Below are 22,704 nucleotides of genomic sequence, written 5' to 3' on the forward strand. Positions count from 1 at the left end.
CAGCCCTATTCCTCCTCTTATCACTAGTTTACTGTTGATGTAGTTTATAATACTTTTGGATTTCCCATTATGTTAACTGCCAATCTTTTTTGATAATCTATTTTTGCATATCTTATTTGCTTTTTCCCCTCCCTACTGAACTTTCTTTATTCTCAATTGTGCTTATTACCTGACACCTGTCATAAGCACATATTTACTTCCTTAACTTAATTTCTATCTCCTTTGTCATCCAGGGAGGTCTAGAATTGTTTCTCTTTCCTTTCCCTTTTGAGAGAATGAACCTTGACTGTACATTAATCATCTGTTCTTTGAAGGTAGTCCATTGTCCATTGATTTTCCTGTCAATCTTTCATTCTAGTTTACTCAGCCCAGCTCCATTCATATCCTATTGAAAGTGGTACTCCGTCAGTTGAATATTCTTACACCAGATTGACCAATAGCATTTTCTAATTTCATTGTAAACCTTATGATATAATGGTCACTGTTGACCAAAGGTTTCTCCACTGTCACTTGGCCCACCTCATTCCCAAGATTCAGGTCTGGCAGTACCTCCTTTCTTCTTGGACTGGACATATACTGTTATAAGAAATTCTCCCATACGGGAACATCTGTTTCTCATTGCTCCATTACAATATCGTTATCCTAGCATACAGATAGGCAATTAAAGTTCCTCATTATAATTACTCCAAGATGTTTACACCTCTGTGTAATTTCCTTGCAAATTTGTTCCTCTGCACTAGTTGGTGATCTACAGGTAACACCAATTAATGCAATTATGGAATGTAACCCTTCTTCTTCCTTAGCTCTTGTCAAATCAATTCTGTCCTTGAACCACTGTAGCATTCAATTTCTCCAGTATGTTAATGTTCTGCTTAACCAAAATTGACACCTCTCCGACCTTGTTTATCTTTGCTAATTTCTGTGAACTGCTGGTAACCAGAAAGATCTAACGGCTAGTTGTGTTCCTCCTTGAACAGGGTCTCTGTTATTGCTACAACATCATAAACCCACATGACAAGCTGTGCCTGTAACTCCCAGCCTTATTAACCATACACAGTCCTGATTTAGACTTCTTTACTTTTTCCCTTAGTTGAATTTCACCTATTAACTTACTTTTCACTAATCTGGTGCTAGTTGCGTGTCTCAGCAGTTTGTGCACCTTGGTTTTACTTTCTACTATTCTTTTCTGTTTCTCACATGCCCGCTGAGTTAGTTTAAACCATCTCCAACAGCACTAGCAAAACACCCCACAAGGAATTTAGTCTTGGTTATGCTCAGATGAAAGCCATCTGGCTTGTACAGGTCATTTCCCCCTCAGCCAGTCCCAGTGTCCCAGAAATTAAAGCCCTCCTTCTTGCATCTTCTTTCCAGCTACAGATTACTATTTTACTAAGAAAGATACTTTCTTACTATTTATGTATTCACTTGCATGTGGCACTGGGAGTAATGTAGAGATTATTATTTTAAAGGTCCTACTTGCTACTTTTTTGTTCAACATCCTAAAATTCCAGTTGCAGGGTCACATTCATTCCCCTCTACCCCATTCCTTTTTTGTTAGTATCAATGTGGACCAATACATCAAGCTGTTCACCCTTCTCCATAAGGGTGCAAATGTTCTGTCACATCCTTGAATCTAGCATCAGGGAGGTGACACACCATCCCTGAGTCGTATTGGCATTTGCAGAAATGTGTTCCCGTTTCCCTAAGTAAAGAGTTCCTAATGCCCAATCGCCTGTCATTCCACTCTTCCTTACCTTCTGTACACTTAGACTACCCATGGTGCCACAGGTATGTCTGTTTCTACACTTGTCTAAGGAGCTGTTCTGGGGACTCCTGCACTACATGCCTGGTTCCTTTGGACTGCCTGACAGGAAATCATTCCTAAACTGTCTGCTTGCTTCTAATTGTTGTGTGATCATCTCTCTGAGCATACTATCAATATAATTCGCTCCCTGACTGGAGTACCTTAGTGACTCTAGTTGCTGCTTAGCTCTGAAACCGGGAGCTCAATCTTGTGCAGCACTGGCATTTCCTGCACATAGGTTCTTCTAGGTCATAGGTATCTAGAACTTCCCAAATCCAACAGGATGGGCAATCCACTTGATTGAGTTACCCTGCCATACTTCAACTTATATTTTAAGTCACTTTACTTACTGTTCCTTTCGTTACTTCAAATTACTTTAACCTTACTCTTGTATGATTAAATAAAACTGGTGGTTATTAGAAAGTAGAAATTCTTCCCCCTTACCCACAAGTCAGCTCCCTCTCCTGCGGATACAAGTTCTTATTTTCTCTGTGCTGGGATGAAAATTTACATACTTCAAAATTATGGGAACTGAAATATTGTCCTCAACAGCAATGAACTCATTGCTTTGCTGCAATGTTAGTCTTGGACCTTTTCCTCTTCTCCTGGCCCTCTTCTACCTGTCATTCCATCTCTGTCTCCTGGTCTTTACTTGCTGATAACTGTCCTTATAGAGGGTGCTGTCCTTGATGAGCACCTCTCTGTTTTTGTCCACCAGAGGAGTGAGGCCTTGGCTGTATGGATTGTGAGTAGCTTAGCCAGGCTAAAGAAATCACTTTTTTTAAAATTCATAGGATGTGGGCTTCATTGGCTGGCCAGCATTTATTTCCTTTGAGAAGATGGTGGTAAGCTGTCTTTTTGAACCACTGCAGTCCACATGCACATCATGATTAAGGCTCATTCCTGGATCTCCTGCACTTTAGTTACCCATCAGCTCTTCCCACCAGACTGGATAAGGGCGACAGACTTTCTTTAATATAGGTCATTTCTGAACGAATTCGGATTTTACAATGATCCAATAGTTTTTTTAAAAACAAGACTAATTTAGAAACAAGCCTTTCAACTTTAAAGTTATTGAATCAAATGAATTCAAATTAGCTAACTGCTGCAATGATATTTGAACTGGCATATTGGAATTATTAGTCCAGATCTCTCTATGACTAGTTCAGTATGTTATGGTTTCCATAGAGACGAATAAATTTTTAAAATAAATCAAACTTAAAGAGACCTCACAGCTGTCAAAATGCAGTCCACTCACCACTGCTGCCTTGGAATCCCCACCTTTACTGCAACCCAGAATTTGGGAACTTCTGAACTAAGTATTATCTTTGTGGACAACGTTGTACTTTAACTCACAGAACACCATCCCACTCCCCTTTTTCATTTTAACATAACTACAAAAATACACTTCACAGGTAAACATGACACTGTCATTTAAGTAGATATTCAATTCTCCCAACATGAGACAAAAGTTATTCTTAGTGCCTGAGCATTTAATTCTGTTTTTTTTTCTTTTGCAGCTGTTATGGTCTGGGGAGACACCAGTGACATCTTGTTTTTGTTTGAAAATCTGAAAACCCATTTTTTACTAAAATAATGAAGACACAAGTTACACAGTTAAAATCAAAATAATTTTATTGAATAAAAATCAAAGGACATGAAGAATAGTAATTGTGCTCTTGGCTTAAATAGTCAGTTACATTAAAGACAGGAAAATTACAATAAACACAGTTACTTATTCTCTAAACCCAACCTCTTAACTCAAATTTCCATCTACAACCATTTGACTGGCAATCCCCAAAACACAAAGCAGATACTTATCAAAAATTTGAAGCATAATGATTTTCTCTGAGTACTGTTTCAAAAGATTTGCCCAAGAGTTAAGATTTCTTGGGCTTTTTGCATACACTCAGCAAGGCTTTCCCTTCAAATCTCCTCCAAATATCCTATGGTTGTAAATCCCACTTCAGCACAAGCATTACCAGTGCCTTCTGCGCAGCTAACCCATGTCAGAACTCTCTTGCTTAATATTCTTTAACTCTGCAGTCTTGCATATAAACTCTCTCACTCTTCCTAGCTTAGCTACTTCTAGAAATTCAGTGATAGCAAGAACTGCAGATGCTGGAGTCAGAGTCGATACACTGTGGAGTTGGAGGAACACAGCAGGTTAGGCAGCATCAGAGGAGTAGGAGAGTCAATGTTACGGACCTAGACCCTTCATGTCCTTCAATTAACAAGAATTCTAAATTCTTTTATCTAACATGCAAAATTTCAACTGAGTTCTGCTGGAAAGAGATGTTCTCTGTTTTACAACTAGATTGTTTTAATTATATCCCCAAACTGCTTGAAATCAGAACCACACACCTCTCAACTCACAGTTTTAATTAATGTGTGATTGAACCTTTGTCTTGTTTATCCCAGATGATTTGGTCGCATGTTCAATTATTGGAAGCCAGCTGTTTTTTGCAGAATTCTTCTCCTAGAGAAACCTACCTCTTAAAGGGATCATCACTCCAATATAAAGTATAATTTTCCCATGAAATCACAGCCTGGTAACTTTGATCCCCAAAGCTGTCTTTTATGGTAAGCGTATTAAGGGAAACCATCCCTCTAGCACAAGCTAGATGAACCTTCCAACCTTGTTTTAACTCCTTATAACTTTGGTCTTCAATCCAAGCATGGGCTTCCACCATGGCATAATAAACTGTAGAGACTTTCAGCCTCTATCTGCTCTTTCTCTTCCAGGCCCTATACTGATATGATCATAAGAAATAGGAGCATAAGGAGGCCATTAACCCCATTGTACCTGCTTTGCAATTTAGTAAAATTATGACTGGTTTAATCATAGCCTTAACTGCACTTGCCTGTCTATCCTCAGTAACCCTTGACCTTTGTCAATCAAAAGTCTGTCTTGTTCAGCCTTGAATATATTCAATAGCATAGGCATTACTGCCCTGTGTGGAAAATAATTTCAAAAGCCACAGACACTAGCAGACTATCCTAACCACTTGTAATATTCAGTAATATTTTAGGAAATCGAGTAACACAATATTTACAATGGCTCCCCTGTACCCTTCGTAATGATAACATGAATCACATGGACCCTCCATCCAGGTAGAAATGTTGATCGTCTAAAAGTGAGAGCCTAATTTTCTTTTAGATTGCAACTAAATGTGCAGATTAAAAGTACAACAGTATTCAAATCAAGATCCTCAACAGGTTTCTGCAACTTTGGATATTGACATTTAATCCACTGCTAGCAAACAGGCCGCAGCTATTATTTCCAAGCATAAACACATTGCACCCTTTACTCAGTAACTCAATTGCCCGACCCATCCTTTTAATCTTTCACAATACTACCCAAACATGCTCTAATGAAGACTTCAGAGGAGGTTACATATCTCCCTTCATTTTACCCTAAATTACACAACCCCAAAACATTACAGTATGATAAGGCTCATAATTATAATAAAGAAAAATCATTTCATTGTGCTATTATACCTGAAGCAATAAATCAATTTTGACAGAGCAAATGGGAGACATTAATTCCTCTGGCACTTGGTTCAGTAACCTGCAGCTTTGAAATAATTGCTAAAAGAGCTGAAGAGGAAGTAAAGGAAAATTTCTTTCTGCAGAATTTTGGGAAGAACTGAAACACATTGCCTGAACATATGACGAAATTACATTGCATGACAACTTCCAAAAAAACAATTGGACATGATTTTTTGTTTTAAAACATCATTTATATAATATGGGCATCACCAGCTAGGCCAGCATTTATTGCCTATCCTTAATTGTCCTGGAGAAGGTGGTGGCAAGTTTCCTGCACCACTGCATTCCTTAGGATGTAGGGAGAGCGTCAGATCTGTTAGGAAGGATGTTCCAAGATTTTGATTCAGCAACAGGCAAGGAATAGTTTCAAGTCAGCATAACATGTGGCTCGGAGGGGAACTCGTAGATGATGAAGTTCACATGCAATCACAGCATTTGTTTTTCAAAGCATTAGAGGTCATGGGTTTAGAAGGTCCTGTTTAGGAGAAGGCTTGGTAAGTTACCGCTGTTCATATTGTTGTTGGTACATATCGCCGACACTATGTGTTGGTTGTTGAGGGATTGCTTATTGAAGGTGATAAATTGGGTGCCAATCAATTGAGCTGGTTTGTCCTGAATGATGTTGAGCTTATATTGTTGGAGTTGCACCATCACAAACCTGATTTGTACCTTGTAAATGGTGGACAGACTTTGGGAATTCAGGAGGTGAGTTACACAGTGGGGAATTACTAACCTTTGACCCGCTGTCATAGCCATAGTATTTATACGGCTGGTCCAGTTCAGTTTCTGTCAATTGTAATTCTCAGGATGTTGATAGTAGAGGATTCAGTGATGGTAATGTTACTAAATGTCAATGGGCTTTGGTTAGCTTCTCTCTTAGTGGAAAGAGTCATTGTCTAGCACTGTGTGGTTTGAATATTACTTGTTACTTATCAGCCTGAACCTGGGTACTATGAATAGCTTTAGTATCTGAGGAGTTGCAAAATATTCTGAACCTTGTGCAATCATCAGGGAATATCCCCACTTCTGTCCTTATTATGAATGGACTGTCATTGGTGAAGTAGCTGAAAGTGGTTGGGCCTTGAGCACTAACCTGAAAAACTCCTACAATGATGTCCTTGGATTGAAATGATTAAATTCCAACAAACAACACATCTTCCTTATTGCTAATTATGACACCAGCCAGTGGTGAGCTTTGAGTGTAGTGGACAGTTGTCCCATCTGTCATTTTCAGACACATCTCTTGGCAGCAAAATAAAACTGGACAGATTCTTTTTTTAGTACCTTCACTTTTGCACTCCTGCCATCCAAACTATATCACCTTGAAGTAATGGAGTCTTCTAACTGAATATTATTTGTATTGTATAATGTGACCAATTCAACCATTTGAGCAGGTGTGCCTCAGAATGAGGCCATTTTTTGATCATTTCAATAATCCAAATAAACACCGCAAAGATGATAAATACTTTTCTCTCATTATTGGTATTCTTTTGTGAGATGTGGATGTCGCTGGCTGTCAGCATTTGTTGCTCAGGCCGAATTGGCCAGAAGGCCGTTAAGAGTTAATCACATTGCTGTGGGTCTGGAGTCACATGCAGGTCAGACCAGACAGCAAATTTCCTTCCTTAAAGGACATTTGTGAAGTGGATGAGTTTTTACAACAACTAATGGTGATTACGTGGTTGCCGTTAGGCTAGTTTTTATTTCCAGATTTTGTTGAATTCAAATTTCACCCTCCCCCGGATTTCTGGATTATTAGTCCATTGATGTTGTTAAATATTTGATTGTGACTTTATTCATCATTACTTTTAGATTTAGATTATTAGCATGAATTGAGATGGCTTAACAGTGAGGCTTATATTTACAATTCATGACGGATTGTAAATGCAGCTAATGTCATGCTAAATGTGAAGGCAGAGTATTTAGCACTCAGTACAGAGCGTTGGCTACCTGCTACATTAACAGCCATCCTTCGAAATTGACCAACTGTGTCTCTCAGGTATGGTTAGGTGTTTGTCAGTCCGCACTGTTTTATCAGTAAAGAAACTGTCCCCAGTTCCCAAGCACCTGTCAGCAAGAAATATGTATCTGACCACTTCACATCCCCACGGCCGGCCCAGATCTCATTGCTTCTTTCCGACTTTGACCAGGTCGTTTGTATTTTCTTTGCAAAGTAGGTGAACTACATTGGACAGTTGATAAAATGACTGATAATTCGAGCGCTCCGGGGCAAACTTAATATGCAGGTCGGAAGTTCTGCACTGATATAAATATTGCCATGGCATCATGTCATGAAAAAGACGAACACAAGTTTCGCAATAATTACATATTGTGGAGAACAGGGACTGTATATTGCAATGTAACAAACAAGTGTTCTTGTTTTGAAGAACTTTGTATTGAAATCACAGCTCTAGACAGCAATTCAATTGAGGGTGAAACATGTCACTGGTGATGTGACACACTATAAACTGATATTCGGCACCAATGAGAAAGTAAGACTTTACTATAATATTAATAAGTTGTGCTAATTCTAGCAGGGTGCTCCGAAATCACTGTTACATATTCTGCGATTTCACACATTTCTGGATCCTGGTGAAGACGTATTTTGACTATACTCTTCTCCCGGTTTCTCCCAACTGTTGTGAAGTCACTTTACGTTTAACAGTGGCGTAACGGTAAATCTAAAATAAAACACGTGTACTGTGTATCTCCAAACTGTATTATACCAAAACCAATTGATATTCAGGCATAACTCTCAGCGGCAAGGGTATTCTTTTTAGTTTAACAACTTAACAAGGAAGCCAGAAAAAAAGCCAATTTTGTTTAGAATTGAAACGATTAAGCATTGAAAGGAAATCGTCAACGCTGTAGAGATTCTTTCAGGAGGTAGAGAGAACACTTGGTCATCACAGAATAAACTGAACGTGTTTCTCTGTCCTAGGAAACGTTGCGTTTCTAAAATAGAATCGCTGTAATAATGACAGCGGCCAGACAGCTCAGTAAGACAAGTCCTGGGAGTTTGATACATTGCGACAGCTAAATGTTGGATAGAATTTCACCTGCTTCTATATATATATGTATGTATGTATATATAGATCGGGGACTTGTCATCCAACTCTTTAAATGCCATCGAAACAGCTCTGTAGCTTTTGATCCACTGTCTCTCAATCTCCCGTACACATACTTATGCGCAAACACCACACAAAACTGTACAATCAAGAATGATGGAGATGTTTGAAACCAACCCTTTTTACTATCACGATCAGCGCTATCTGGTGAGTGAAAGTATGGGCTTTCCGCACTTGGATGGCACTGGGGTGTCTCCCCTCTACCCGGGAAGCGAGGATGGCTTGTCTCCAGTTGGAGAGGCGAGCCAGGCTGAGCCGAACTGTGACAGTGGCGGAGAGGAGCATGTCTACGCTCCGCCCGGCCTGAAATCCCACTGCCCAGGCCAGTGCCTGATCTGGGCTTGTAAGGCGTGCAAGAGGAAATCAGCCAGCACCGACAGGAGGAAAGCGGCGACTCTCCGGGAGAGGAGGAGGCTCAAAAAAATCAACGAGGCTTTCGAAGCGTTAAAGCGCAGGACAGTGCCAAACCCTAACCAGAGATTACCGAAAGTGGAAATCCTGCGCAGTGCCATCCACTACATTGAGAAACTCCAGGACCTGCTACACAGCTTTGACCAGCAGGATAAACTGCAGGAGAATGTGGACCCGATCAACGGCTGCAAAAGCTCCCATTCAGTGGTAAGCGTGCATCAGACATCGCTGCCTCCCACCGTGTGCTGCAACTGCTGGTTTGCACAGTGAGATTTGAGAGTGTCTAACCCCTTCGAAATGTCTTCACAGGTAACTGCTCCAGACTGCTGGGGAACAAGCAGCTGTCCTTCAGAGTGGGGGAACCTGTCTGATCATTCGAATATCCAAAATAAAATCCACAAAGACGGTAAATGCATTTCTGCCAATTGCTAAGTCACCCAACCATAACAATTACATATTTTCAGAGGTTGCGATCAGCCCGTCTCTCCAACTGGGAGGAAACTCTCGCTGTCAATAATGAACGAAATGTAACGCTTCTCAGAAGTGTCTTTTTGACGTGAAATGTTGATCAAAACGAAATCAAGTGTTTGAGAGAGAGAGAGAGAAATAATCTGGACGAGGTCTTAACCTGTCGTTCCAGGCAGTTCAGTTTGTACAGCGAGTTAGAGCACTGCATTTATAATGTGGAGGAACACCGGCTGATGAGTCGCGTGAATTAGTGAGTAGGAACGCAGAAAATTCTGACAACTATCATTAACTTGCTTGGTGTTGTCTGCTTTGTTTTAAACAGGAAATAGTTCGGAATCATCAGGCACCAGCAGTCTACATTATCTGAGCTCGATAGTAGACAGTATTTCAACGGAGGAGGGCACTACGCTATATACCCAAGACTCAAATGCAAAGTAATATGATTTATTACGAGCCATAAGCTTGATTTAGATTTACACAATTGTTATGGCGTCAGTTCGCCATAGCTTTACTTGTCTGCCGAATAACTTTTTTTGCGGTGTTGTACCTAGACTTCAGTATTGTTTGAATGTGTCTTTTTTTTAGATTTAAAATATCATTCCCTTAAGATAAGGAAAAGGCCAAACATGTTAAACGAATTATTTGACCAAGATTAATTCTAAAGTAAAGCTTTGAATAACGTAAGTTGTAAATATGTCTGTAAAAAAATTGCTCGCATATATCCAGCAATAAGTTTCGTAATTTTATACGATATCTTTTCGTTTGTTTTAAGCAACATGGGTTTAACATTCATTGTAAAAACGGAATAAAAATTCTCTATTTGATGTTTTCAATATGTCTGGGAGCCGTGTTGTGCGATGATTACCGAAAGATGTAGAAAGATTGCCAGCAAGGTATTAGTGCTTCACTGCCCGCTATCTATAACCTCTCCCTAAGAGCCCAATACGGTAACATCACAAAACGTATTGAATAATGTGACAATTGTTTCATATGTTCACAGATGATACGGTTGGATAAACACAAATATTCAACGTTCTGACTTTTTGTCGACTATTTTAGTGGTATTTTAAATGGGTGTGTAGATTATTTTCCTAGAACTTTCGCTGTTGCAAATTTACTTCGTTGCATCGCTACCCATTGTCAGTAGGCCGTAGATGTTACCATTTCCAAGGCATCAGTGGTTTCAGGAATCCGAAAGAGAAAAGGGTTGAACAGAAACGCACCATATGCCGAATAAATAAACCAGTTTTAACTGGTGAGTGTTACAAGTATTTGCTAAAAGGGTTTAACTCAAGTCAAATAGGACTCTTATAAAATTTTTAAATGTTGAGACAATACTTCCATTTTGTTATATATACCAGTTTCAAACCCAGTTAACCAGTTTCAAAAATAATCAAGTGGTGCATTTCACATGGTAGGCAGTGCTGTTCTGATTCCAACAAGGGAAAAAGGCTTTGAAATTACTTGGCTCATGTCCGATCGTGAATTCCACCAAGTTTGGCCAGAAGACGTCAATACACGTGCTCTCTCCCAATGGTTAATAACTCAATCGCTCAGATAGTGATGAGGAAAGAACTCTCAATCTCCAAAAAAACAAATGGAGGCTGATTTAGGGGTTGGGGGTATTTTGAACAATAGATTTACACTATACAGTGTGAAGCCAAGCTGTAAAACTGCGACATCAAGAGGTCTTACTTCCAGTTTGCTGTGGATCCAGCAGGCCTCATCCCTGAATCCACACTCTGTTTAAAATGCATACTGATCCAAGATTGCTTGGCACCAATTTTAAACTTGACCTAGAATTTCACTGTTTCTGTTCACCAGCTTCTCTCTAGTAATGCCAATTTGTGGAAGTTTTATTGCACAGGTATGGCCACATACCAAAAACTAGAGAACTTAGGACCTGATTTACAAGATCCAACATTGACTGATTCTTAAGTGCATGTAGATTTAATGCTGGAGTTTACCCAATGAAATCACCCAATTTATCAGAAAGCGACTATTTGGCACAATGCTCCCGTGGAAGAACTATTCAACGAGCTCTTAACTTTTCTGCAAATTTCTGCATTATTTCCCACTTAAAGGTATCTTTCAAATTCTCTTTTGCAAGCCGTTATTAGATTGGCTTTCACCCTGTTTTTTTCAGACAGGAGGGAAACATTTTGTGTCATGCACACATTGTACACAAGATCATAAGAAATAGGCGTAGAACAAACTTTTAAGTGGTATGAGATAACTAGGTTGGAACTGGATGAATACAGCAGGCCAGGCAGCATCAGAGGAGCAGGAAAGCTGACACTTTGGGTCTGGACCCTTCTTCAGAAAATGGTTCATCCAGCTCCACACCTTGTGTATCTCAGACTCCAGCATCAGCAGTTCCTACTATCTCTTTTAAGTGGTATGGTAGCTCAGTGCCTCCTCACAGCACAAGAGACCTAAGTTTGATTCCACCCTCAGCAACTGCCTGTTTGGAGTTTGCACATTCTCCTTATGTCTGCATGGACTTCCTCTGGGTGCTCCAGTTATATCCCACAGTCCAAAGATGTGCGGGTTAGGTGGATTGGCCATGCTAAATTGCCCACAGTGGCCACGGATGTGTAGGCTAGATGGATTAGCCATGGGAAATGCTGGGATAGGGTATGGGAGTGGTTCTGGGTGGGATGCTCTTTGGAGGGTCAGTGTGGACTTGGTGGGCCAAATGGATTCTATGATAAGCCCATTGAGCCAGGTCTCTATTCACTAAGGTCACAGGCTTTAACTCCAATTTCTTGCCTACCCACTATAACACTTGATTCTCTTGTAGATAAAATCGCTGGCTATCTCAGTTCACTTAGTTAGACAAATGGTTACTCTTGGTTAGACAAATGTATTTAATGAATCAACTTCCACTTGTTGTCTGTGGAAGAGAATTCCAAAGATTAACGACCTTCTGAGAGAATAAATTCCTCCTTTTCCCAATCTCAAATAAGAGGTCCATTATTTTTAAACTGTGTCCCCTGCTCCTATGCACTCCATTGAGGAAAAAAAAATCCTCAGTGTTTACACTGTCAAACCCCCTCATAATCACATACTTCAATAAAATAATCTCTCATTCTTCTAAACTCCATTGACTGCAGGCCCAACATAGTCAATCTTTCATCATAAGACAACCACTTAATCCCAGTGTCTGTAAGGAGGGAGACCAAAACTATATACAAAACTCTAGGTCATACATTACTGTCATTAATGCCGTGCGCAGTTGGTGGAAGAACTCCCAACATTTGTACTCCTGCTTGCTTACGATAAAGACCCTCATTGCTTATAAATGTTTATAAAATGAAGGGGCATGGATAGGGTAAATAGATATGATCTTTTCCCTGGTGTAGGGGAGTCTGAAACTAGAGGGCATTGGTTTAAGATGAGAGGGAAAAGATTTAAAAGGGACCAAAGGGGCAGCTTTTTCATGCAGAGAGTGTTGCGTGTATGGAATGAGCTGCCAGAGGAAGTGGGTGGAGGCTGGTACAAATACAACATTTTAAAGGTATCTGGATGGGTATATGAATAGGAAGGGTTTAGAGGGGTATGGGCCAAATGCTGGCAAATGGGACAGATTTATCTAGGATATCTCATCAGCATGGACAAGTTAGACAATAGGGTCTGTTTCCATGCACTACATCTCTTTGACTCTAATTACTTGCTGAATCCTCATGTTAACTTTTTGCGATTCATGTTCAAGGAAACCCAGATTCCTCTGCAATGCAACATTCTGTAGTCTCTCTACATTTAAATAACGTAATGCATTACTATTTTTCTTAGAAAGTTGACATATTTTTCTGTATTATACTCCATCTGCAAAACATTTGCAAACTTAACTTTTCCAAATCCCTTTGCAGACTATTTGTATTTTCCTCATGACTTATTTGCCTACTTAGCTTTGTATCATTTTAAATTTGAATACAATACATTAAGTCCTTTCCTCCAAATCATTAATACAGCTCATAAACAGTTGAGGCCCCCAGCACCAATCTTTGTGGCATCCACTTGTTACGATGTGCTAACATTGAAATTACCCATTTATCCTAAAGCTCTGTTTTGAGTTAGTTAGCCAGTCATCTGTTCATGCTAGTATATCACCTCCAATACTGTAAGACTTTATCTTGAACATCAACTTTTATCAAATGCCTTTGGAAATCCAGACATACGCCATCTCTTGGTACTCCTTTATCCACTTTTCTCCTTACCCTAATAAGGTATCAATACCTACAGTTAGTGTTGAGTGGAAAAATCCCCTAATGACAAATCTACCCAACAGCTCTCAGCTATTACCTAGACAGGTTTGTCAATTTTCAGTGGTATCCTGAAGTAAACCTGGAATACTTGGTGGAAGTTTTGCATTATGCACTCCAGCATGTTCCACATCCCATTATCCTTACCTGTCTTCTTGATAAGGATTATCAATATTTGTTCATTGAGCAGCTAAAAGTTAAAGCTGGAGAAGAGGAATATATACTTTTTCTAAGAGCGTGGTAAGCAGCACAACTCACTACAAATGTGAGAACGCATTGTCTGTAATGTCCTAATTATGGCAAAGTCCAAAATTGCTAAACTATCACATGGAAGCAATTCTGCATGTTTAATAAAATAACCTGGTTAATTGAGTCAATCTGACAGAATAGTAATGATTGATGTCAAAATATTAAGAATATGGGATCCGGAGTAGGCAGATAAGCCTTCAAGCCTATTCTACCATTGAATGAGATATGAAGAATTTATGACCTAATTCTCTAAACCCTTCTTTACAATATATCTCTTATTACAATTGGTTCACAAAAATGTTCCATCTCAGATTTAAAATGAACAGCTATTCTAGCAGAAGCGCTGCTTGAAGAAGTGAGTTCCAAATTTTACCAAACTTTCTATGCAATAGTGTTTCCAAAATTCATTCTGAAAGGACTGGCTATATTTCTTTTGGCTATGTCCCTACTCCTAGATTCTCCAACCAGTGACAATAGTTACTCATAACCTACCCATCAGTTCTCCTTGGTTCGTTGCAAATTTTGATCAATTCATCAGCTTAAGCTTCTAAATTCCAGGATATACAATACTATATATTCTCTATTTATAATATAATCCTTAGAATCAACATATAATTCGAGCAAATCTATGCTACATTCCTTCCAAAGCTGATACATCTTTCCCCAATTGTTGTGCTAAGCAATCACAATACCCCAGATATGGTCAAATCATGGCTTTGCATAGTTGAACCATGACATATATGCCACTGTATTCTAGTCCCCTAGATAAACAGACCAGCACTCCATTAGACTTTTTAGAAAATTTCATTGTACATGTCCCTGACATTTTACTAGTGCATGTATATGGCTTCCCTATGTCTCTTTGAAACCGTATGTCTTTTATCTTTACACCATTTCGAAAGTAATTTGTTCTATTCTGTTTAGGCAAAGTGTATCATAATTTTCAATGCTGGCATACATTTTGCCACAGATTCACCTGTTCACTTAATCTATTAACACCTTTGAATACATTTTACAGAAGAGAGAGGATGTACTCCACCCCAGTAGAAAAGTTGGTCATGAGCACATCAAATTTATAATATGGCTGCCCTGCAGCAATAATATGTTGGAGACTGCCTTAACGAGGTGATAGCAGGATCTCAAGCTCTCAAGAACAGAAATTCCCTTCCTTGAAAGCTGCTGGACAATTGGATTTCCTGGGCACTGAGTTGGCTCAGCTATGCCATAATACAATTACTGCTGAGACTATAAAGGAGTCAAGAGAAGATGATCAATGGATCCCAGACTTACAAATAGGTCTGGGGGTTTGGTCAGAATCTCCAGTGAAATGGGTGAAGGGACTGGGAGTGTCAGGTTTGCAAGGCCAGGGTTTAACACAAAAAGGGGAGGTGCTGTCTTAAAGGTATGCACCCAACAGGCATACAGACACATCGGGGGAGGAACACACTTCCTTCACACATTTTACCCTGAGTTTGGAAAGTACCAGGCTGATCATTTTCTTTCTGCCTACTGCCGCATGTCATATTATGGTGGTAGATTTGGAAACAGGCCTTTCAGTGGCCTTTAATTCATAACTTAAAGGCCTCAATAGACCTAAGGCCAGGTAGGCTATTTGACACCTTACTTGCCCAACATAGTATAGGGGGCAGCTCAGGGATGGAATGAAAAAGGTGGATTAGCCCCAGTTGTATCAACATATTCCCCTGCTTTCAAATACGCCCACTGGGAGCAATATAAAATTATCCTCCTTTTTTCAACTTTCTGTTTGTAGTTATGCTATTGACAATGGCATCCATCTTTGCATTATTTGCAAATGTGGATTTGTGGTTCCCTGATGTTAATTTATGCTGTTAATAAATATGATGACGAGTTGAGACTTCAATACAACTCTTTCCAGAACATCATTGTAAGCTGAAGTAACTTCCTTCCAAGCGATATTAGACCAGTCAATCTATAATTCTCTAGTGTTCCTCACTCAAATTTCTTAAATAGCTTAGACAGCACCTTCCAAACCCATGGCCACTGCTATGTAGAAGGACAAGGGCAGCAGATACATGGAAACACCACTATCTCCAAGTTATCCTCAAGGCCACTCACTATCCTGACTTGGAAATAAATTGCCATTCCTTCAGTTTTGCTGTGCCAAAATCCTGGAACTCCCTCCCTAATGGTGTTGAGGGTATGTCTACAACAAATAGACTGCAGTGATTCAGGAATGCCATTCGACCTTCACCTTCTCAAGGGCAATTAGGGCTGGGCAATAAGTGCTGGCCCAGCCAATAATGCCCATATCCTATGAATGATTTTTTCAAAGAAAGACATTTCAATCTAAACAAATGTCTCCTCAATCAAGATACATTTGAAAGATTTTGGTTAGAAATGCTTCAATGATCTCACCTGTGCTGGGATGTAAATTGTCTGATCCTGGGATTTTTTCACTCTTCAGCACCATCATTTTCTTGACTGCTTTAAATATGCTTCCATTAACTTTGGCGGATCCTTATCCCTGATTCAATAGCAGTTTGTTTAGGATGTCTGGCATACTGATGTCTTCCTCCAACGTAAAACCTGATTCAAAGTAATTGTTAAGCTATCCAACATTTCAGTCAACTATTCAAATTTCTGCTTACTAGGCCTTGTACCATGGTCCCATAAACCCATTACAACAGATTGATATAGTCAGACTCATTCAATCATAGCTTATAGCCAGTGTCCCAGACTCCACTATCACCATCACCAGGTATCTTCTGGAAAGAAGTCAAAAGAAGTTAGACACGCATCCACACAGCAATGTGGAAAACTGCCCAGGGAAATTCTGTCCACAAAAAACAATACAAATCTAATTAGGTCAAATACCATCCTATTAATGTACTATCAATCTTCAATAAAGTGAAAGAAGATGTCATCATTGACAATGCTATCAAATATCACTTACACAGCAATAGTTTGCTAACAGAGGCTAGTTTGGGTTCATGACCACTTAGATTCAGACCTCATTCCAACTTCTGAATAAATGTGGATAATAGAGCTGAATGCCAGTGGTGGCTGACAGTGACTGCCTTTAACATGAGGCAGCATTTGACCAAGTGCAGCATCAAGAAACATTTGCAAAATTAATGTCAATTGCAATCAGAGTGAACATTCACCGTTGGTTAGCATCAGACTGAACACAAAGGAGGATGGCTTGTAATTTTTGAAGACCGTTCCATTCAGCCATAGGATGCGGTTGCATGACTTCCTCAGCACAGTGTCCTAAACCCAACCACCTTTGGATGATTAATTAAACACTTTCCCTCTCAATTATTGGTGGGGATGTTCACCAGACGATTGTACATTGACCAGTTCCATTCATAACTCCACAGATACCAGAAGCAGTCAAAACTTCCATGCAGCAAATTCTGGATAACATTCAGGTTTGGGTAATAATGACAAATCACAGTCTCATCACTGCGAAGCAATGAGTAACTTCAACAAAAGAACTCCTCACCATTAACATTATGTGCATTACAATTGACTTAATTCTTAATGACAAGTCACATAACTACTGTATCTATCAAGACAGGTCCAAAGCTATGGATTCCAAAGTATGTAACCCATCTTTGTCCAAGGCCGTGCCTGACCCACACTTCATCCACTGACTACAAAGCAAAAGTCAAGAGTGATGGAATTCTCTTACAGTAGTGTGTAGAATCTTCAAGGTGTGCTTCAGCTACTTACCAAGTCTCCTTTGGCAGCACCTTCCAAACCCACAATCTCCAACAACTAGAGAAAGGGCAGCAAATGTGTGGGAACACAACCATCTACAAATTCCCTTTCACGTCACACACATTCTGAATTGGAGCTACATCTCCATTCTTTCACTTGATGTTGGGTCAAAAACGTGGAACTCCCTCACATGAACTAAAGCAATTCATGTATGACCAATTGACATGCAAATAAGCAACAAGAGTAGGCCACTCGGCCCTTTGAGCCTGTTCTGCTATTAAATAAGATCATGGCTGATCTGATTTTAACTGCAATTCTACATTCCCATATATTTCCGATAAACTTTCATTCCCCTGGTAATCAAATTCTACCTACCTGTGCTTTTAAAAATACTTATAGCTTCTGCATCTGCTGCCTTTTGAGAAAGGGAATTTCAAAGACTCATGACCCTCAAAGAGAAATTTATTTTTCCAATCTCTGACTTCAATGAGCTACCCCTTATTTTAAAACTAATCTCCTTGAGTTTACATTCTGTCACAATAGGAAATATCCTTTCCACATTCATCCCTTTCAAGTCATCTAACGATCTTATATGTTTCAAATAAGTCATCTCTGCCTCTTCTAAATTCCAAACGATTCAGGCCTAGCCTGTCCAGCCTTTCCTGAAGAGGCAATCTGCTCATTCCAGGTATGCGTCCAATGAATTAACATCCTTCCATAAGAACGGTGACAAGCACTGTACACAATATTCCAGATACCAATACCCTGAATAACTGAAGAATAATAACCTCTCTATTCTTTCATTCAATCCTCTTTGCAATAAAACATATAATTCTATTAGTTTTCCTTGTACTTGTTGTACAACATATAACCTTTTGTGATTCATGCAGAATGAAACCCGGATCTCCCAGCATCACAGAGCTTTCACTGTTTAGATAATATGCTTTTAAAGATTTTTTTCTGCCAAAATGGACAATTTCCAATTTTTCCACTTTGTGCTCTATTTGCTAGATCTTTGCCCACTCGTTTAGCCTCCCTGTATCCCTTTGAAGGCTTCTTATGTCCTTTGCACAAATCACTTTATCTTTGTGTCATTGGCAAATTTAGCTACCATATCTTTGGTTCCTTCATCCAAATCATTTGTAAAAATTGTAAAGAGTTGAGGCCCCAGCATCAACCTCTGTGGCACACCTGTCATGACATCCTGTCCACCTGAAAAGACCCATTTATTCCTACTCTCTGCTTTCTGTTAGCCAGTCAATCTTCTAAACATGCCAATATGTTATCCTCAACACCTTATTTTTTCCACAATAACCTTTGATATAACACCTTATCAAGTGCCTTCTGGAAATCTAAGTACAATACATCCACTGGTTTCTCTTTTATCCACAGTACAAGTTACTTCTTTTAAAAGCCATCAATAAATTAATTAAACATGATTTCCTTTTGACAAAATTATGTTGGCTCAACCTGATTACCTGGAACTTATCCAAATGCCCTGTTATAACATTTTTAATAATAGCCTCTAACATTTTCCCTCTGACAGAAGTTGGCTTATCACTGCCTTGTTTTGAGCAATTAGGAATGGACTATAAATATAGACCCCATCAGCTATGCACACATCCCACAAATATTATCAGTAATATCACCATTGTCAGTTAAGGCATCTGCATTGCTCTTAACATTTTTTTCCTAATTGAGATAAAAATCAATGTTTGTATTTGCTGAAGCATTAAATTTATATCAAAACATGTCTGTCAAATTTGAATTTCTTCACAGATGTTGCCAGACCTGCTGAGCTTTTCCAGCAACTTTTGCTTTTGTTCCTGATTTACAGCATCTGCAGTTCTTTTGGTCTATATTTAATTTACATGGTTGTGGAATTGACAAAGTGGAATAAATAAGAGAAATGTTACATCTAAATGTTTGATTCCAACCTGAAGTTTCAGTGAAACAACCTTTTCAAGTGTCAGAAACGAGTGGAAATCCATCTCATGGTGACACTGTAAAATATGTTTACCATAATTTAGAAATACGAACATCCAAGCTTGCTGCAGTTCCATTCAATGGTTTCTTTTACTGCTAGAATGTTTTCCTAATTTCAAGCTGAAAACAGAGTCAGTTTGAGTTTCATCATCTTGTGTTTGAATGTGCACATTCTATTTTATGCCTGTGGCTCAGTGGAGTCAAATTATAAACCTTGACATTTAATCAAGGACACTATTGGAGATCAGCGTTACTAAAGACAGTCGTTTACCTTCTCTTTCAATAGATCTGATTAATTAACACTTTGTCAGTTGGTAGGGATATTTCACATTGATTGAATATGGTGCAGTTTTTGTATTGCACTCGTGACTAGACATTTTGTCATAAATATGACCACAAGTTTACTTGCTATGTTTTCCTTGGGGAACAACCCAAATTGTATATTTATAGCTATTTGGCTTACTGTGAGCCTAGGAATAGTACCAAGTCAGAATAATACCACCCAGGAAAATAGATGTGGAAGTTCAATCACATTATTTTCACTCCAGGATTTAGTTAACAATGTCAAATGTTTACATATTCTTCCGGAGTTAATAGTGCTAACTGCACACAATAAGCTATTTAAACTGTTTAACATTTGATAAAGTTTAGAAAAATACCACAAAATACTCTGTTAACAAAATTGAATTACATGAGATAAAAATAGCAGCACCAGGGCAAATATTAAATGGACTAAGGGACGGAAAGTGAAGAATAGTGGTGCATGGTTGATTTTCAAGATGTAAGGAATTGTGAAGTATTGACTCTGAATGGTAAATTTAGGACCATTGCGCAGCGTAATTTTAAAATTAGCACATGACATGAAACTCCGAAAGCCACTGCCAGTGAGGAGGGTGTGATGAGATTTCAGACAGATAGAGACTGTTGAAACAAATTGGTAGAGATGGAGATTTCTGGAATTTTACACAAATATTTGAAGATAATAGGACAAATTGGGCAGACTGTTAAAACAAAATCTTATAGGGTCCTTGGCTTTATAAATAGTGCTACAGAGAGCAAAAGCAAGGAAAGAATGACTAATTTTGACAATCCCCATCCAACCAACTCACAAAGTGATGACTGTTGACAATGCCTGTGGATCAGTAATCTTTAACCTTTTTACATCTCTCTCCAGAATGCTTGTTCACCTATGAACAAGGCCACTGCAATCGTAAACTCATTGCCAATGATTACATTAACATCACAGTCTCAACAGAAGCTTTGCAAAAATTTTTACTCCCTCTGAAATGAAACCTCCTCACCTCCCATAACTTTCACCATTTGTCCTGTCAACACAAACTGTTATCATCAACTTACACCTCTGTTTCGTCCTCCAGAAACATTTTTAACTTTGAACATTTCATCTTATTATTACCCTTTCACTTCTCACTTAAAATCCTCAAACTCTAATGCCTACCAAAGTCCCATAAAAATGTTTTCACCAACATACCTTCATTACTTTCCTCCCTCTGCACTGATTGTTTCCACCTCCTGAGTGATTCAAGCATTCATCTAAATTCATTATGCTGCTTTCTTTGATCAGTCCCCTCCTTACCTCTCTTTCCCTAATCTACATTCACAGCCATTCACATAAACATTTCTTATGGCCTCATTACTCCTATTGTACCATCACAAATAAGGCCAACTTTGAAAGTTTTCTTGTATTGTTCTCAACCCACACCTCCTTTCTAAGCCCGAACAGTACTTCTGTATCCATTCTTATAAAAACTAACCTCAATTCACTTACCAATGCACTTTCAAAATCCCAAAAATCTAACCTTTGTCCCTTCATTTGCCACCATACCTCTGCAGCAACTGATCTGTGCATGCTCAACTCCACCATTAATGCCCCACTCTGTATAAAACCATTACTCTCCATCAGTTTGATCATTCTCCTTGGTATGGTCATTCCTGCCACTCCCATAAATCCAAGGGCCACCATACTCAAATAGATATGAAGACTAGCTGTTTTAGTTACTAGGTAGCAGGACCTTGTGAAGCATTAAGAGATGTTGTTGAAACTATTTGCTATTCTAGGAAAGTCCTAGAATAGTCCCCACCTCCTCTTCTTTCTCATAGATCATCATTTTAAACCACTTTGCCCTGTCTCTTCCACCCTCAGATCCAATAAACAGTGTGAGGGGCTCGTGGACTTCTTTGTCACTAAGATTGAGACAATCCAATCAATTGCCTCATCCATTCCCTTCTCCTCTCACCAAGCCAAGCTTTCTCTAAAGTTTACCCTGCCCTCGAGCTGAACTATGTAATAGCTGTCCTATTTGCCCTCATGCAGTCTCCAAACTCATCTAGTCTATGAGATCCACAATCCTTAAGCCTCTTCCTACTTCCTGCTGACAATCCAACTTCCTTTCCTTATTTCCATGTTATCTGTTATCAGTGACCTTTCTCCATTTACTTGCAGTGCCCTTACTTTTAAATGTGTTGCCATTACTTTCTGCACAAACAAAACACATTGCACCACACAAATGCCAAACATCAATCATCTCCAAAAGAGGATCTAACCAGAACCCATTTATTTTCAATATGTTTACCATAGCTGATGACCCGGTTTCCCATCTATCATGAAATTAAATAGAACTGCCATATAAATACAATGGTTATAAGAGTAAGTCAGAAACTGGAAATGACACTCAGAGCTCATTGAACATTCCCCTCTCTCAATTTACAGCCATTTAAATAATAATCTACCTTCCTATTTTTGCTACCAAAGTAGATAACTTCACATTTATCCTTTTTTTTTGCATCTGCCATGCATTGGTCCACCTATTCCGCATGTCTAAATCACATTGCAACATCTCTGCATTCTCCTCACCCTTTCACATCTGAACATTTTGAGATTTACATGCAGTTGTCTCATCTAAATCATTAACATATTTTGTGAATAGCTGGGGTCCTAGTACAGATCCCTATGGTATCCCATTAGCCACTGTCTGTCATTCAGCAGAAGACCCATTTATTTATTCTCTTTGTTTCCTGTGTGCTGACCAATTTTCTATCCATCTAAACATACTACCTCCAATCCTATGAGCTTCAATTTTACACATTGATTTCTTATGTGGTATTGCATTAATATCTT

The 22,704-nt window shown here is 39.0% G+C and overlaps 1 protein-coding gene across 1 annotated transcript; it reads left to right on the forward strand.

The window, feature by feature from the left end:
* Positions 1–8,577: 8,577 nt before the first annotated feature.
* myf6 (myogenic factor 6) lies at positions 8,578–9,801 on the forward strand. The gene is made up of 3 exons (XM_020517935.1): positions 8,578–9,102; positions 9,205–9,301; positions 9,686–9,801. Exons 1-3 carry the CDS (start codon positions 8,578–8,580, stop codon positions 9,799–9,801), a joined length of 738 nt encoding a protein of 245 aa, XP_020373524.1.
* Positions 9,802–22,704: the final 12,903 nt, after the last annotated feature.

The sequence above is a fragment of the Rhincodon typus genome, chromosome 18, assembly GCF_021869965.1.
Source record: "Rhincodon typus isolate 14 chromosome 18, sRhiTyp1.1, whole genome shotgun sequence".
Classification (NCBI taxonomy): Eukaryota; Metazoa; Chordata; class Chondrichthyes; order Orectolobiformes; family Rhincodontidae; genus Rhincodon; species Rhincodon typus.

Coding starts and splice junctions, on each gene's coding strand:
- myf6 (XM_020517935.1), top strand. CDS start 8,578: ATGATGGAGATGTTTGAAACCAACCCTTTTTACTATCACGATCAGCGC. Junction 9,103..9,204: donor GCAAAAGCTCCCATTCAGTG/GTAAGCGTGCAT, acceptor ATGTCTTCACAG/GTAACTGCTCCAGACTGCTG. Junction 9,302..9,685: donor AAATAAAATCCACAAAGACG/GTAAATGCATTT, acceptor TGTTTTAAACAG/GAAATAGTTCGGAATCATCA.